This window comes from Pleurodeles waltl, chromosome 8, assembly GCF_031143425.1.
Source record: "Pleurodeles waltl isolate 20211129_DDA chromosome 8, aPleWal1.hap1.20221129, whole genome shotgun sequence".
Taxonomy (NCBI): domain Eukaryota; kingdom Metazoa; phylum Chordata; class Amphibia; order Caudata; family Salamandridae; genus Pleurodeles; species Pleurodeles waltl.
In genome coordinates this window covers 152220459-152237903 of record NC_090447.1, presented here as the reverse complement: position 1 = coordinate 152237903, position 17445 = coordinate 152220459, and the positions used below count along the sequence as shown (strand labels likewise).

Sequence of the window (17445 nt, the reverse complement as noted above, 5' to 3'; positions counted from 1 at the left end):
CTCCCATGGACACTGATCCGCACCGGGCTCCCCAGCCCCAACGACTGGCGTTGGACTCTATCACTACATCTGGGTAAGAGCTGAAGATGGCTCTGCCGTTCCAGGCTTCCATATGATCCAACCACCAATTCATCTCTGCACGAGACTCCTCTGATAGGGGAACCTGATCCGAATAACTGAGACCTTTCTGAAGATGAGATATCTTCAAACGTTGAAGGGCTCGGTAATGCAAGGGACCCAGAAAAATCGCCTGAATCGAAGAAGAAAGCAGGCCCACCATGCGGGCAATCGCCCTCAATGATACAGTCTGTTTGGATAATAGAGACCTCAACTCTCTCTTGATCGAATGAATCTTCCCGGGGGGGAAGAATCAATAGAGCCTATATCGGGTCTATCTCGAAACCCAGAAAATCTATCCGTTGAGAGGGAACCAGAATGGATTTCTGGCCATTGATTATAAAACCCAGACTCTGAAGTAGAGACACTGAACATTCCAGATGAGACAACAGCAGGTCTCGATCCTGGGCCATGATCAGAATGTCGTCTAGATAAATTATTATCCGGACCCCTTGGGAGCGAAGGAATTCCACGACTGGACGCATTACCTTCGTGAAACACCAAGGGGCAGAAGACAGACCAAAGGGGAGAACTATGTACTCGTAATACTCGGTCTCCCAACAGAACTGGAGAAATCTCCGATGCAGAGGAAAAATAGGAATGGTCAGGTAAGCGTCCTTTAGATCTAAGTGGACCAACCAGTCTCCCTCTTGGAGAACGTCTCTCAGCAAATGGATGCCCTCCATCTTGAAATGACGATATAGTAAAAAACCGTTGAAGTCTTTTAAGTTTAGAACCAAGCGAGAACCGCCACCTTTCTTGTCCACTAGAAACACTGGGCTGACCAAACCTGAAGGGTGACGAGGAACCCTGACAATGGCACCCTTTACTAGAGCTGAAATTTCTGCGGAAATGAGACTGTGTTCTTGAAGGGAAAAATATACTTGCCTGAGAAGGCACTGTTGATACGGGGACTCGTAAAATTCTAGCTTGAACCCCCTCGCGGTCTCGAAGACCCAAGCATCTGAAGAAATCAGACACCAAGCCTCCAAAAAACTCTGAGTTCTGCCCCCCAACATTACCTCTGAACTTACAATCAAGCTCACCTGTGCCTCCCGACTCCTGGGAGAAAGATTGATGGCCTTTGGATCTCCCCCTGCGGAATCTGCCCGACCAGATCTTGGTCTCGACGGGTAGAAGGTAGAAGAGGAGTCGTCGTACTCCTGAAAACCTCCTCTTCCTTGCTGGTAGAAGCCACGTTGAGGGCCTTGTTGATTGAAGCGGCCGAAGGCACACCCTCTGTAGCGTCCAACCCCTCTAAAAGGTGGACACAGGACTCTCCTAATGGATCCTTGTGCCTTGTCCAAACTGGCGTAAGGGGAAACAAACTTGGAACGTTCTTTCATAAAGGGGGAACCAAACAGCAAACCCTGGGCCACGGGGCCTGATTCAGAGGCAGCGAGATCTGCCAATTTAGGGTCTAGCTTCATCAACACAGATCTGCGACGTTCAGAAGATATGGCGCAATTGGCATTGCCCAAGAAGCAATGAGCTCTCTGAGCCCAACCTACTAGAATGTCCGGGTTGATAGGCTCACCCGACTCCTTGGCCTGAAAGGCCAACTCTAAAATCTTAGTTAAAGGACTGGAAATGTCCAACAGCTTATCCTGGCATCCGCTCCAGGCACAATCTATACCCTTCTTTGGGTCTTTTGCGGATTTCTTGAGGAAAGTGACCAGAGTAGGATCTAATTCGTGGGTCTCGGTAACTTTGGAGGGAAAATCTGGTCTGGAACACTCAGACCTCAGCCTAGAGCGAATATCCTTATCGAAGCTGTGTCTAATGTGGGCTTCCACATAATCCGCCACCTCGGGGGGTGGTAACCACAGTGACGATCTGGGGTGCACGATGTCCTCTGGTTCGAATGTCAGAACCTTAGGGGAAGGAGCCTCCTGGTGATGAACTTTCTTCTTGCGCTTAAAAGGGGGGTCATCCCCCTGCTCGGAGGAGTGCTCAGAAGAAGAAGAAGCTGGGTCACTAACAGCTTTCTTTTGCGATCCCGCATTATAGTCATGCTCCCTTACCATGTTTCTTATAAGGGATTCAAAGTCCGCAGCATGCGGGTTAGTAATCTGCTTAGAAGCCTGGGAGTTTGTTGAAAGGGAAGATTCCCCAATGGGTTGGGCGCCCGCGGGGGCTACCCAGCCCTGTTGTTCCACCAAACCCAAGAGATGGTGTTTGATGGGTTGAATGGCTTGAGCTAAAGCCTGATTGACCAAGTGACGCACTCCTGCGTCAAGAGAACATACTAAATCTTGGTCAAAAGAACCAGCTGTTTCATCCAGATCAGATAGTACAATTCCTCGGCTTGGTCATCGTAGCCAGCCAAACTGTTGAACAGCAGAAGGGCTCCAATTGAGCAGTATAAACAGTTGAAAGAAGCAGGGCAGAAAAAACAAATCAATTAGGATGTGGGGGGAGCTGCCTTGTGAAGAGGTTAATTATACCCTTGTAAGCAGGCCCAGCCTGAATAAAAATGTATTTCAACCCCAGTGTACAGGCACTGGGGTGTAGTTGGGGAGCTGAGCCGGTGAAAATATAGCAAGTAAATTAACAGCGCTGCTGCGCTTATGCAGGCAAGAGGAAGAACCACTGTAGAGCGTGAAATGGCCTTGAAAAGGCTTTAGGATAAAGATCTACACGCTCCGGCATGAGCGCTACAGGCAGGGGACCCCCTGGGGCAAGGCAAACAACAGACTCGGCCTGGCTGACAAAGCGCTCGGGACTCGAGTAAATTACAGGCCCCCCTGGGGCAGAGTAAACAACACGTGGCTTCACATTGAGATCCACAAGGCAGAATGAAACTCCGGAGAGAAGCGTGCACATGGGCTGCACTGCTCCGGATAACGCTCTCACGTAGAGCGCGTGCAATAAAATAATATAATTAATAAAATCACAACACCGGCTATAAAGAGAGGACTGTGCGGGAACGCGCGAGTCCTCGCGCCCCTGATCCCACTCCACACAATTAAAAAGCGATCCAAACAGAGGGGGAAAAACCGCTCCCATACACAATAACGTTTATATATACTGATAAGAGGAAAAAGGTAAAACCACTTAACTGGCTGCGAAGCAGCAAAGAAAGAGGAGTGGCTGGGTGTGGTTCAACACTTTATAGGCTTCCTCCTCTATGATCATGACGTGATATTGCAAGTGTTGGGATATGTAGTTTTTTGTTTTTCCATGATTTTCATTGGTTGCTGTTAAAAATAAAGCATGGAAAGAGAAGCATAATCCGAGCCTCCGGTACTGACATAGAATCAGAGCCTTTCCTACATAACCCACAAAGTCAATATTACCACCTGGTATGGCTATGATACTGCGTTCATCCGATGTAAGCAAATAACCAAGTCTATGTATCTACAAAGTGATCCTTAGCTGTGGTTACAAGGTGTTCACCTGTAGCTAAAATGCGAATAGCGGTCTAGATAATCAAAAAAGAGAAAGAAAACTAGTCAGTGCTGAATACCACCACACAATAAAGAGATACAATTTCGTCTGTAACATTAAATGAGCCAAGAACAGGTCAGAATGACACATTTTGATGTAATTGTTACAACTACACATTAAATCATGCAAAAAATGAAACGCAAAGTTTAATTGCCTAAAAATAATGCAAAAGGCTGGTTGGCATATGAAGCCAATCGGTCAAGCAATATGGCTGGTTCGAGGGGAACTGCTTGGTATTAACTACTATCGTCATCCCGAAACAGTGAAACCTCTCCGATGGCACTACATGAGCCTAAGCTCATCTGATTATTCCAAATTATTTCCCATACGGCTGAGACTGCAAATATAGATAGCAATCAACAGGCTGCCAGAACACACCCAAACCAGTGATACACATTGTATATCAAAGCGTGTCGACTGCTCATACCATTTTGTACGGTGAGAACGCTAGAACCGCATGCATGTGTGCTGAGAGTAATTGAAATAATAAAAAGACTCAAGGGGGGCCATTTTTGATGAGGAAACTAAAAGCATGACTAACCTAGGTGCACAAAGGTGGCAAATCTGGTCACAAAGATGGAATACCAAAATTTCTATACAAATACGACCCTAAATTACCACCTACACTATTAAAAATGTTGCAGCAGGGAGCATCTGTATTGATAAATGGAAAGCAATTGCACCAAAACAGGGCATCAGCAGCGTACACATAGCAAATCTAAAATATAGTCAAACTAATTAACCCCTTCGCTGCCAGGGCTTTTCCCCTCCTGTTCGAGCCTTTTTTTGGCTATTTGGGGCAGTTCGCGCTTAGGCCCTCATTACTTTTTGTTCACATAAGCTACCCATGCCAAATTTGCATCCTTTTTTTTTCCAACATCCTAGGGATTCTAGAGGTACCCAGACTTTGTGGGTTCCCCTGAAGGAGACCAAGAAATTAGCCAAAATACAGTGAAAATTTCGTTTTTTTTTTTAAATGGGAAAAAAGGGCTGCGGAAGAAGGCTCGTGTTTTTTTTTTCCCCTGTGAATGGCATCAACAAAGGGTTTGCCGTGGTAAGATCACCATCTTCCCAGCTTTCAGGAACAGGCAGACTTGAATTAGAAAACCCAATTTTTCAACACAATTTTGACATTTTACTGGGACATACCCCATTTTTACAATTTTTTGTGCTTTCAGCCTCCTTCCAGTTAGTGACCAAAATGGGTGAGAAACCAATGCTGGATCCCAAAAAGCTATACATTTCTGTAAAGTAGACAAAATTCTGAATTCAGCAAGGGGTCATTTGTATAGATCCTACAAGTGTTTCCTTCCGAAAATAACAGCTGAAATAAAAACATATTGAAATTGAGGTGAAAAAAACACCAATTTCTCTCCACGTTTTACTCTAACTTTTTCCTGCAATATCAGATTTTTTAAAGCAATATCTTGTTACGTCAGCTGGACTCTTCTGGTTGCGGGGATATATAGGGCTTGTAGGTTCATCAAGAACCCTACGTACCCAGAGCCAATAAATGAGCTGCACCTTGCAATGGGTTTTCATTCTATAACTGGTATACAGCAATTTATTTGCTGAAATATAAAAAGTGAAAAATAGGTATCAAGAAAACCTTTGTATTTCCAAAATGGCCACAAGATAAGGTGTTGAGAAGCAGTGGTTATTAGCACATCTCTGAATTTTGCGGTGCCCTACCAGCATGTGAATTACAGGGCATTTCTCAAATAGACGTCTTTTTTACACACTGTCTTACATTTGGAGGGAATTTTTTTTAGAGAAAGACAAGGGGCAATAACACTTGTTTTGATATTCTGTCTTCACCCATGTCTCCTGATAAAAATGGTACCTCACTTGCGTGGATAGGCCTAGCGCCTGCGACAAGGACTGCCCCAAAACACAAAGTGGACACATCACATTTTCACAAAGAAAACAGAGCTGTGTTTTGCAAAGTGCCTAGCTGTGGATTTTGGCCTCTAGCTCAGCCCGCACCTAGGTAAACCTAGCAAACCAGCGCAGTTTTGAAAACTAGACACCTAGAGGAATCCAAGATGGGGTGACTTGTGGGGCACTGTTACCCAGAATCCTTTGCAAATCTCAAAAGTTGGCCAAAAAACCCTTTTTACTCTTATTTCGGTGACAGAATGTTCTGGAATCTGAGAGGAGCCACACATTTTCTTCCACCCAGCGTTCCCCCAAGTCTGCTGATAAAACTGATACCTCACTTGTGTGGGTGGGCCAGGTGCCTGCAACAGAAAAAGGCCAAAAACTTGTAGAGATTTAGGGGATGGCACAGCGAGTTGATAAGCACATATTTTTCTTTTAGTCATCTTTTAGGCTGACTCTGCTATAGGGACCCATGCAAGTGAGGTATCATTTTACTTGGGGGACTGAGGGGAGTGCTGGGTGGTAGGAAATTTGTGCCGGAGCGGTGATCCTACAAAGAAAAATGAGGAAAATATGATTTTTTAATGCACATTTTGAGGTTTGCCGAGGAGTCTGGGTAAAAAAAATGTTGAGGGATCCAAGCAAGCCACACCTCCTTGGACTCCTTGGGGTGTCCATTTTTAAAACATGTCTGGGTTTGGTAGGTTTCCCTAGATGAAGGCCGCACCCAGGACCAAAAACATAGGTGACCCCACCAATACAGGTATTTTTGTAATAGATCATTTTGGTGTGTCCACATGTGATGTTCCAAACACTAAAATTGTGAAAAGAAACGCACTTAGGTTATGTTAAGAAGACCCCTCACCCACCAACCAAGTTGGTGGCATGCTTCATCATCGGGGTCCCACCCGAGACACCTAGCGTGTCACAGGTGTGCTGCGACGCATGATTACAGCGGAGCAGGCTTTGTCATTTTTACCACACATACTGGTTGGATTTGGCACGAGGGTGAGTGATGGTTCAGTGGTTCAAATTTTATTAACAAGAGATTTCACAAAAATGAAATGCACTGTTAATAACTGAAAGGCCAAAAAACTGAACCAATGACTCACAGCTCGTGAGCTGTAAAGCCACGGCAAGTCACCAACCGCTTTACAGTCCATTCACACACCTTTCATACATGACATGCACAAGACCATTCAAGCCGCCAGCCACGGGCCTAGCACATTACTACACTCGCATCGACAGACAGCGCCACTCAAGGGCCCATCACTTACATACGCCCACATGCCTGATATAGCAATCACACCAGCTGATGGGAGTGTGCGGACTGGCGTTTGGCTGGCAGTGTGTTGCAGTAGCCAACAGCAAGTCAATATGTACACCGTCAGCCAAGCACCACATCACACACTGTAGGCATCACTTTTTTTAAACAAAGAAACCACTAACTAATTAGAAATGATTACAAAACTACAAACACAAAAGCTCTAAGTACATGACAGAAATGCCAACCATGAAACTGAACACATGAAAATACAAAACAGGCAGTTTACACTCATGGTTGTTCCCAGTAATTCTTCTGGGTGTGGTAAGTCTTGAAACAACCACCCACACATAGCCCAGGCTTTGAAGGACAATCTGGGCAGTACATTCAAGACTCCCTCCGGATACCTCTTCAAGCACACACTCTACATTTCTTAGCTGGAAAGTCTTTTTTTGGGTGTGGGAGTAATGTGCTCAGCAAAGTGGCGATCTTTGAATCTAGCCACATCCTTCACCACTGCTTCTCTAGGAACTCTGGTCTGTTCCACCACAATAAGGCTCTCTATCACGGACTCCTGAAATTTCACAAATGCCATATTTGACTCTGGAGACCTATCCTTGAACAACACAGTAAAAGCATTAAAAGTTGCTAAGTGGAAGAGGTGAACTGCTAACTTCTTATACCAAACGTAAGACTTACGAATAGCAGTATAAGGTTCCAACCTTTGATCAACTCTATCTACACCTCCAATGTGCTTATTATAATCTAAAATGCACACAGGTTTGCGCACTTCAGCAACCTGGCCCCAAACAGTCACGGGGGAAGAACTCTCATCATGGATGGTACTTAGCATGTAGACATCCCTCCTGTCTGAAAATTTCAAAGATAGCAGCTCCTCATTCTGCAAGGCACTGCACTGTCCCCTCTCAAGTTTTTACAGACAAGCTCCCTTGGATAGCCTTTCTGGTTACAACGAATTGTGCCACAAGCAACAGTGTCCACTCTAAACAATTCCTTGAACAACTGCACTCCAGTGTAGAAGTTATCTCCATACAAATGGTGACCTTTGTTGAACACTCGTCTGCCAAGTTCCCACACAATTTTCTCAGTAACTCCAAAAGTGGGAGGACAACTAGGGGGGGTCAATACTGGAATCCCTACCAGTGTAGACACGGAAACTATACACATATCCTGTACTACTTTTAGACAGCATATACAATTTAATTCCATATCATGCCCTCTTACTAGGAATGTACTGCCTAAAAACCAAACAACCCTTGAATAGGACCAAAGACTCGTCCACAGCTATTTCTTTGCCTGGAACATAGACCTCTGAAAAACGATGTACAAAATGATCAAGGACAGGCCTAATCTTAAAAAGACGGTCAGAATAAGGGTGATCTTGTGGCGAGGCTAATGCATTGTCAACAAAATGCAGCACCCTAAGAAGAAGCAAATACCGATTACGACTCATGGTTGCAGGAAATATAGCTGTTGCCATCCAGGGACTAGTAGACCAATAGGAAGCCAGTGACGGCTTCCTTTCGAACCCCATCAAAGGAGTCAAACCCAAAAACCTTTTCATCTCCTCCAAATTTGTGGGAATTCACTGGGTAGCTCTAGAGTGTGGCCTAAGTCTAGCAGTGTTGTCCCTCAAATACTGCTACGCATACAAATTAGTCTGCTCAATAATCTCTTCCAAAAACACATCATCCACAAATAACTCAAAGAAATTGACAGGCAAAAAGTTCTCTGTATTGACTCTATAACCCCCGGAGACCAGTAAAGGCAGGCAACTCTGGCTGCTCCATGTTTGGGGCAACCCAGAGTTCAGGTCTTCTAACGGGAAACCTTTCAGCCCCAGGTTGCTGCACTAATGGCACATCAGTGTCCTCCTCTAAAACAGGCCCTTCATCTGCACTGAGTGTGGCTTCCTCATAAGAAGATTCCTCTCCGACAGAAACTTCACTGCCAGAATCTCTTACTTCCTCCTCTGCTTTAGATGCAGAGTCCGTCTCATAATCATGATCAGACAATGACTCAAAAAGCATGCCAACCACCTGCTGAGCGGTCATCCTGCGGCTAGCCATGATCTTTCCTACGAAAATTAACTGGACAAATGCACCACCAACAACCAGCACTGTGTAAGATAAGTAATAAAGTGTAGCTTTATCAGTAAGAGTTATAAACTCAAAAACTATACCACTCACTTGCCTGAAAAAGCTTGACTCACCAGCAACTACTTTGCACAGACACAGCAATCACCAATGATATCCCACTAAAAAGAAAGAAAGAAAATCAAATTAGAAACAAGACAACACAAATATCATTGTGCACAAATCTAAGGACAATTTCACACACAAACCTGCATTTAGTACACCACCTACAAATATGTCATTCATGCATGGCAAAAGTACTCCTTTGGAATAAATTGTTATTACATACCTAAAACATGCAACTATGCAAACCGAAGGTCAACCACCGCCAAAACCGCAAGGAGCCACAGCAAAAAAAGCAAAAGCTTTGAACTAGAACAAAAAGAGATTTTTTTTTTTTATCACAAATGCAAATACTTTGTTAATTGAGAAACACCCAACCATCAAGCATTTAGAAATTGGTGCCTAAGTGGATTCTGCCATAGGGGCAGATGGGCCTACTAAAAAATAGGCCTATCTGCCCCAAGGAGGGCAGAAAATACATTTAGTAGTGTGTCCCCATGGGGAGCGACCCTTGCCCAAGGGGCCACCCCCAAATAAAAAAGAAAAACAAAACACACACACACTCTCTCGCTCTCTCTCTCTCTCTCTCTCTCAAGTGGCTTCTGCCCCCCTTGGGGGCAGATGGGCCTAAAACAAAATAGGTCAATGTCCCCAAGGGGGGAAGAAATGGCCACAACAAGCATACCCCCCAAATGGGAGCGACCCTTGCCCAAGGGGCTGCTCCCCGACGCAAAACATCCCATAATCAAAGAAAAAAAAATCCCTGGCATCTAGTGGATTCTGTCCCCCCTTGGGGGCAGATTGGCCTAAAAATAATAGGCAGATATGCCCCCAAGGGGGGCAGAAATGGCCACAACAAACATGCCCCCCAAATGAGAGCGACCCTTGCCTAAGGGGCCGCTCCCCGACGCAAAACAGTATGGAAACAAAGAAGAAAAAAAAAATCCCTGGTATCTAGTGGGCATTCTGGGCCGCAGGAATGCTCAGAGACACCAAGGGAAAGGTCTTGACGTAAGTGAAGAATGTAAAAGGGTGTCATAATAACAGCAAATCATAATATATTATCACTAGTGCTTTTGTATCCCACTACATAAACCAGAGTTTCTCCAGCAGCTGATCTCGATGTCACTCACTTTATTGAATGTGGAGGGTTGAGAAGCTAAGTGTGACCACTGGGATTCCATCCTGCCACTTTTGAGTCACAGACAGATGAGTGCAGAGCAAGCATTATCCCTCAGGTGTTTTCATGTTAAATTCAAGTAATTACATTGAGAAATTCATCCTGGGTTTGGCCATTGTAGTAAACAGAAAATAGCACTCCTCAATTTAGGTACTCAAGTTATAAATGCACTTGTACATTTATTCTTATGTTTCCACTTAGACTATCTCAACTTTAAGAGCAACTCATTCAGAAAAATGCATTGGAACTGTGAACTTGAAGGTTTTGTCAAAGTTGATGCAGCTTATTCCTTCCTGATTCCCACATTTGTACCTTTACAGACACCTGCTGCTGGAATGGGGCTCGAATATAGGGGTGAAATGACTGTCGCCCTCAAGCACAGCACAGTGCCAACCTCAGGTAAGGAATAATTGGAGATGATTTAAAAAATGCCACCAATTTATGGATTCAAGCCTTTGAAGAGACACCTATAAGTGGGGTAAAGTATGTCACAGACAGCATAGACCATTTTGTAATTTTAAGATGTTGCAAGGCAAATTGGGTGGCAGGCCAGTTTATGCTCCTCTCCACTCACTAGCCAACACCCTCTGTTGTTTTATCTCAATCATGCATGAAAAGTTAAGTGACCAACTGAGTGCAGATGCTGACTCTGTTTACCATAACACAGAAGGGGGGAAGAGTAAAGTGAAAATCCATTAACAGTGTAATGGTGATTGTTGGATAGCAAGGTAAACCTTAAATTGTGCGCTTTCTAAATTAATATTAAGGACCGGGAACATGCTGCCTACTGGTGTAATGAATGTAAAAGCATTCAGGACCAACTTCTTATGCCCAACCAGAACTGGGGTGCTGTGTACCAAAGAAACAACAATGGTTCTGTGGGTCTCTTTTCAACTATGCATAATCAAAAACAAAAAACAGTTTCTACATAATCATGTAATTTCTGCAATTGTGTAAAGGATGAAAAGTAGACTCTGAATTAAGCCTTACTGTAGTTGGAAAAACAGGGCAGTGGTCGTGATGATCTGGGAGGCAAGTATTATTGGTGGTCCACAATGTCAAAGGTTGCGAAGGCAGCACATTCACACACAACCAAAAATAGCCTTGGTTTTGTGCAATGTGCAGTGAGAGAGACTGAAAAATCTGCACTTAGGAAGGTAAAGCCTGGCAATTACTTTGCATGTGTTTTTATGCTCCGCTATATTCACTTATCAAAAAACTTGTAAGGAATGCAGTCAGACTGCCAGGCATGTATCTGCAGTTGTTTATTGTATTGCAAGCAATCTTACTATCCAAGTCCAACTGCACATTCTTTTTAAAATCCTAATGAATATAGAATAAAATACACAATTTTCAGGCTGTTTTGACTGAAACAGAACTGACCATGGACCTGATTTGGAGTTTGGAAGACTGGTTATTCCATCACAAATGTGACCAATATCCCATCCTCCATATTACGATTTCCATAGGCTATAAGGGACGTCCACCAAACTCTAAGTCAGGTCATATTTATGCTTTGAAGTCATCCCAGCTCATGACTACATGCATTGTGATCCGAAGGTGCTGCCCGTGCTACCATTGAGGAGCCTCTACTGTAGTCCATGATGGTGTCATGTAGACGGCTGTATTTGTTGGTAGAGTCTCCTGCACTTCATCCCCTTGTGTTTCAAGGCCACTAAGGTGTTGCAGAGGATTCTCTTAGCTGCAACTGTTGCATTACCAGAGTAATCTCCTTCAAGCTCAGGAGTGGCTACAACTTGTTCTGCTTGCAGATCAGCGTTCCATACATCTATTCCTTGGATCTTGGGCTGTTGATCAATTTAATGATGTGGACAATGCCAGAACATCTCTGAAAATGGTGCTTTAGGCAGCAGACTTCCAGCTGCACTTCTGGTTTTTTAACAATAGGGGCAGGAGGAATGTAAGTCCTGAGTTTGACGAGAGAAACTAAGCCTAAAAGTGTGACCCTGCATATGTTGACTGAATTGAGCTCCCTTTCATTTGGCATTGTGTTTATTTAACTTGCCAGAATAAATCTCTCCTACCCCTGTAAAATGAAAATACTCTAGATGCAGTTAAGCCGATTTATTATCCTACCCCATGTAATTCGGAGCTTCATTAGGTTTGGCATTAACCAAGACTTTTTGATTTTGTGTATGTGTATATATGTATGTATATATATGTATGTATATGTTCGATGGCATGTGTAGCTGCAGATACACATGCTGTGCATATCCCGCCATCTAGTGTTGGGCTCGGAGTGTTACAAGTTGTTTTTCTTCGAAGAAGTCTTTTCGAGTCACGAGATAAAGGGACTCCTCCCATTTCGGCTCCATTGCGCATGGGCGTCGACTCCATCTTAGATTGTTTTCTTTCCGCCATCGGGTTCGGACGTGTTCCTCTTCGCTCAGTGTTTCGGTTCGGAAAGTTAGTTAGATATCGGAAAAATTCGACGGTATTGTTTGCGTTCGGTATCGGGTTAGTTAGCACAGATCGACACCGAATTTTGAAGAGCTCCGGTGGCCCTTCGGGGTTTCGATTCCCCAGCGGGGCCTGGTCGGCCCGACCACGTGCGTCTACAAGACTAATGGAACGGACCCCATTCCGCTTCTGCCCCGGATGCCACAACAAGTATCCTTACACAGATCAACATTTGGTCTGTAATTTTTGTTTGTCTCCCGAACACAAAGAGGATACCTGTGAGGCCTGTTGAGCGTTTCGATCGAGGAAAACGCTGAGGGACCGGAGAGCGAGAAGGCTTCAAATGGCGTCAGCGCCGTCAGGACACCACGACTTGGAAGAAGAAGAAACCTTCTCCATTGCTGACTCGGACGAGGCCGAAACAGAACAGACGCCGAAAACCGTGAGTAAAACAGCCCCAGCCAAAACTCACGTTAAAATCATCAGAGCCCACGGGACGCCACTGCTGGCAGGCCATGGCTTAACCCAAAAAATCGGTGACCGTCCATCGGCATCGAAAAAGGGCACACATGTGTCGAAGTCATCCGACTCCGGTCGAGATACCGGCACAGAAAAGACTCGGCCCGAGACACCGGGTCAGAACAATCTCGACATGGAGAGACCGGCACCGAGATGAGTCGACACCGAGAAATCGGAACACTGAAACACAAAAAAGTGGCTTCGGAGCCGAAAAAGACGATGGAAAAGGTTTCAATACCGAAACGTCCGTCTTCGGAGCCGAAAACAAGTTCCTACACCGAGGAGCAAGGGCTTTCCACACAAATGCAAAGCCATAAATTCGGCTAAGAGCTAGAAGCAGGGGAGCCAGATTATACACAGAGAAGGCTCCATATCCAAAAGGAGACAGGGAAGATAAGAACTCTCCCTCCTATAAGGATGAAAAGGAAACTGGCTTTCCAAGAGAAGGATAATCCACCACAAGCAAAGGTGGCAAAACAAGTAACTCCGCCACCATCACCTCAACGCTCACCGCAATCATCACCAATCGCTAGTCCACCTATGGTGCAGTCTCCAACACACACCAGCATGAGCCAAGATGACCCAGATGCATGGGATCTTTATGATGTGCCTGTGTCAGATAACAGTCTTGACTGTTACCCAGCAAGCCCCTCACCACCTGAAGACAGTACTGCTTACACGCAGGTGGTGTCCAGAGCAGCTGCTTTTCACAACGTGACACTGCACGCTGAACCTATCGAAGATGACTTTTTATTTAATACTCTGTCGTCCACACATAGTCAGTACCAGAGTCTTCCGATGCTACAGGGAATGTTAAAACACGCAAAGCAAATATTTCAAGAGCCCGTTAAAGGCAGGGCCATCACTCCTAGGGTGGAAAAAAAGCACAAGCCTCCACCAACAGACCCTATGTACATTACGCAGCAACTGACACCGGACTCGGTAGTAGTTGGCGCAGCACATAAAAGGGCGAATTCACACACCTCCGGAGATGCACCACCACCCGACAACGAAAGTCGCAAGTTCGACTCAGCGGGAAAAAGAGTGGCAGCACAGCAGCCAATCAATGGCGCATTGCAAATTCATAGGCTTTGCTGTCAAGATATGACAGAGTCCACTGGGATGAAATGCAACACTTTATTGAACATCTGCCCAAAGAATTCCAAAAACGTGCACAACAAGTGGTAGAAGAGGGCCTAAGTATCTCAAATAACCAGATACGTTCAGCAATGGACGCAGCAGACACAGCTGCAAGAACTGTAAATACAGCGGTAACAATTTGGAGACAAGCATGGCTGTGCACCTCAGGATTCAAGCCCGAAATCCAACAGGCTGTGCTTAATATGCCTTTTAATGGACAGCAGTTGTTTGGGCCAGAAGTGGACACAGCTATTGAGAAGCTGAAAAAAGATACAGATACGGCCAAGGCCATGGGCGCGCTCTACTCCCCACAGAGCAGAGTCACTTTTAGGAAGACACAATTTAGAGGGGGGTTTCGGGCCAAACCACAGAACCCTCAACTTCACAAACCAGGCCCACATACCAGAGCCAGTATCAGAGAGGAGGCTTTCGGGGACAATACAGAGGTGGACAGTTCCCTAAAACTAGAGGGAAGTTCCAAAGTCCCAAGACCCCTCAAAACAAACAGTGACTTCAGTTTCACAAATCCCCAACACGTAACACCAGTGGGGGGGAGACTAACAGATTTTTACCAAAATTGGGAGGAAATAACAACGGACTCGTGGATCCTAGCCATCATCCAACATGGCATTGCATAGAATTCCTACAATTACCACCAAATGTGCCTCCAAAAACACACATGTCCAAACAACACATGGATCTATTACAGATAGAAGTACAAGCGTTGTTACAAAAAGATGCAATAGAACTAGTACCCAATCAGCAAAAAGGAACAGGGGTTTACTCCCTGTACTTTCTCATACCCAAGAAAGGACAAAACTCTAAGAACCATATTAGATCTCAGAACACTAAATCTTTACATCAAATCAGATCACTTTCACATGGCAACACTTCAAGACGTAATCCCCTTGCTCAAACAACAAGACTACATGACCACATTAGATCTCAAAGATGCGTACTTCCATATACCCATACATCCTTCACACAGGAAATACTTAAGGTTTGTAATCCAAGGAGTACATTACCAGTTCAAAGTGTTACCATTCGGAATAACAACAGCACCAAGGGTATTTACAAAATGCCTTGCAGTAGTAGCGGCACATATCAGAAGGCAACACATACACGTGTTCCTGTATCTAGAAGATTGGTTAATCAAAACCAACACTCAAGTACAGTGTCTTCAACACACAAAATACGTCATAGAAACCCTTCACAAACTGGGTTTCTCACTAAACTACCAAAAATCACACTTACAGCCGTGTCAAATACAACAATACTTAGGAGCAACAATCAACACAAAAAAAGGGATTGCCACTCCAAGTCCACAAAGGGTACAAGCATTCCAAAACGTAATACAAAGCATGCACCCAAACCAAAAGTATCGGGTAAAATTAGTGATGAAACTACTAGGCATGATGTCCTCATGCATAGCCATTGTCCCAAACACAAGATTACACATGCAGCCCTTACAACAGTGCCTAGCAACACAATGGACACAAGCACAGGGTCAACTTCAAGAACTAGTGTTGATAGACCGCCAAACACACACCTCGCTTCAATGGTGGAATCATGTAAATTTAAATCAAGGGCGGCTTTTCCAAGTCCTAGTGCCTCAATACGTGATCACAACAGATGCTTCCATGGTAGGGTGGGGAGCACACATCAACCAACACAGCATCCAGGGACAATGGGACACTCAGCAGAAACAACTTCATATAAATCAGTTAGAACTACTAGCAGTGTTTCTAGCGTTGAAAGCATTTCAACCGCTAATAGCCCACAAACACATTCTTGTCAAAACAGACAACATGACAACAATGTATTACTTAAACAGGGAGGCACACACTCATCTCAACTGTGTCTTTTAGCACAGAAGATTTGGCATTGGGCGATTCACAATCACATTCGCCTAATAGCGCAATACATCCCAGGAATTCAAAACCAGCTAGCCGACAATCTCAGTCGAGATCACCAACAAATCCACGAATGGGAGATTCATCCCCAGATACTACAAACTTAATTTCAAAAATGGGGAACACCGCAAATAGACCTATTCGCAACAAAAGAAAACGCAAAATGCCAAAACTTCGCATCCAGGTACCCACAGCCTCACTCGAAGGGCAATGCGTTATGGATGAGTTGGTCAGGGATATTTGCTTACGCTTTTCCCCCTCTCCCACTCTTTCCGTATCTAGTAAACAAATTGAGTCAAAACAAACTCAAACTAATACTAATAGCACCAACTTGGGCACGACAACCTTGGTACACAACACTACTAAACCTGTCAGTAGTGCCTCATGTCAAACTACCAAACAGACCAGACCTGTTAACTCAACACAAACAGCACATCAGACACCCTGATCCAGCATCGCTCAATCTAGCAATCTGGCTCCTGAAGTCTTAGAATTCAGACATCTAGACCTTACACAAGAATGTATGGAGGTCATCAAACAGGCTAGAAAACCTACTACAAGACATTGCTACGCAAATAAATGGAAACGATTTGTTTATTACTGCCATAATAATCAAATTCAACCATTACACACGTCCGCTAAAGACATTGTAAGCTACTTACTACACTTACACAAATCTAAGTTAGCTTTTTCATCCATTAAAATACATCTCACAGCAATTTCTGCCTATCTGCAAATTACACATTCAACTTCACTATTTAGAATCCCAGTCATAAAAGCATTTATGGAGGGTCTAAAAAGGATCATTCCACCAAGAACACCACCAGTTCCTTCGTGGAACCTCAATATTGTATTAACGCGACTCATGGGTGCACCATTCGAACCCATGCACTCTTATGAAATGCAATACTTAACTTGGAAAGTAGCCTTCCTAATAGCTATCACATCTCTCAGAAGAGTAAGTGAAATACAAGCCTTTACCATACAGGAACCTTTATACAAATACACAAACATAAAGTGGTTCTACGCACAAATCCCACATTTTTGCCAAAAGTTATATCACCGTTCCACTTAAACCAAACTGTGGAACTCCCAGTGTTTTTTCCACAACCAGACTTTGTAGCTGAAAGAGCATTACATACATTAGACATAAAAAGAGCGCTAATGTACTACATTGATAGAACCAAACAGTTTCGCAAAACAAAACAATTGTTTGTAGCTTACCAAAAACCTCATACAGGAAATCCAATATCCAAACAAGGCATTGCCAGATGGATAGTTAAATGTATTCAAACCTGTTATGTTAAAGCTAAAAGAGAACTGCCTATTACACCAAAGGCA

At 44.2% G+C, this 17445-nt stretch overlaps 1 protein-coding gene across 19 annotated transcripts in view; it reads left to right on the top strand.

Annotated features, from left to right (window-relative positions):
- SYTL2 (synaptotagmin like 2) overlaps positions 1-17445 on the top strand; it is a 389039-nt gene that overhangs the window by 350355 nt on the left and 21239 nt on the right. For all 19 annotated transcript variants that reach the window (XM_069203964.1, XM_069203962.1, XM_069203967.1 and 16 more), the window contains one exon: positions 10432-10510. In XM_069203964.1, the coding sequence (XP_069060065.1) occupies positions 10432-10510 (79 nt within the window). The remainder of the gene's footprint in view (positions 1-10431; positions 10511-17445) is intronic.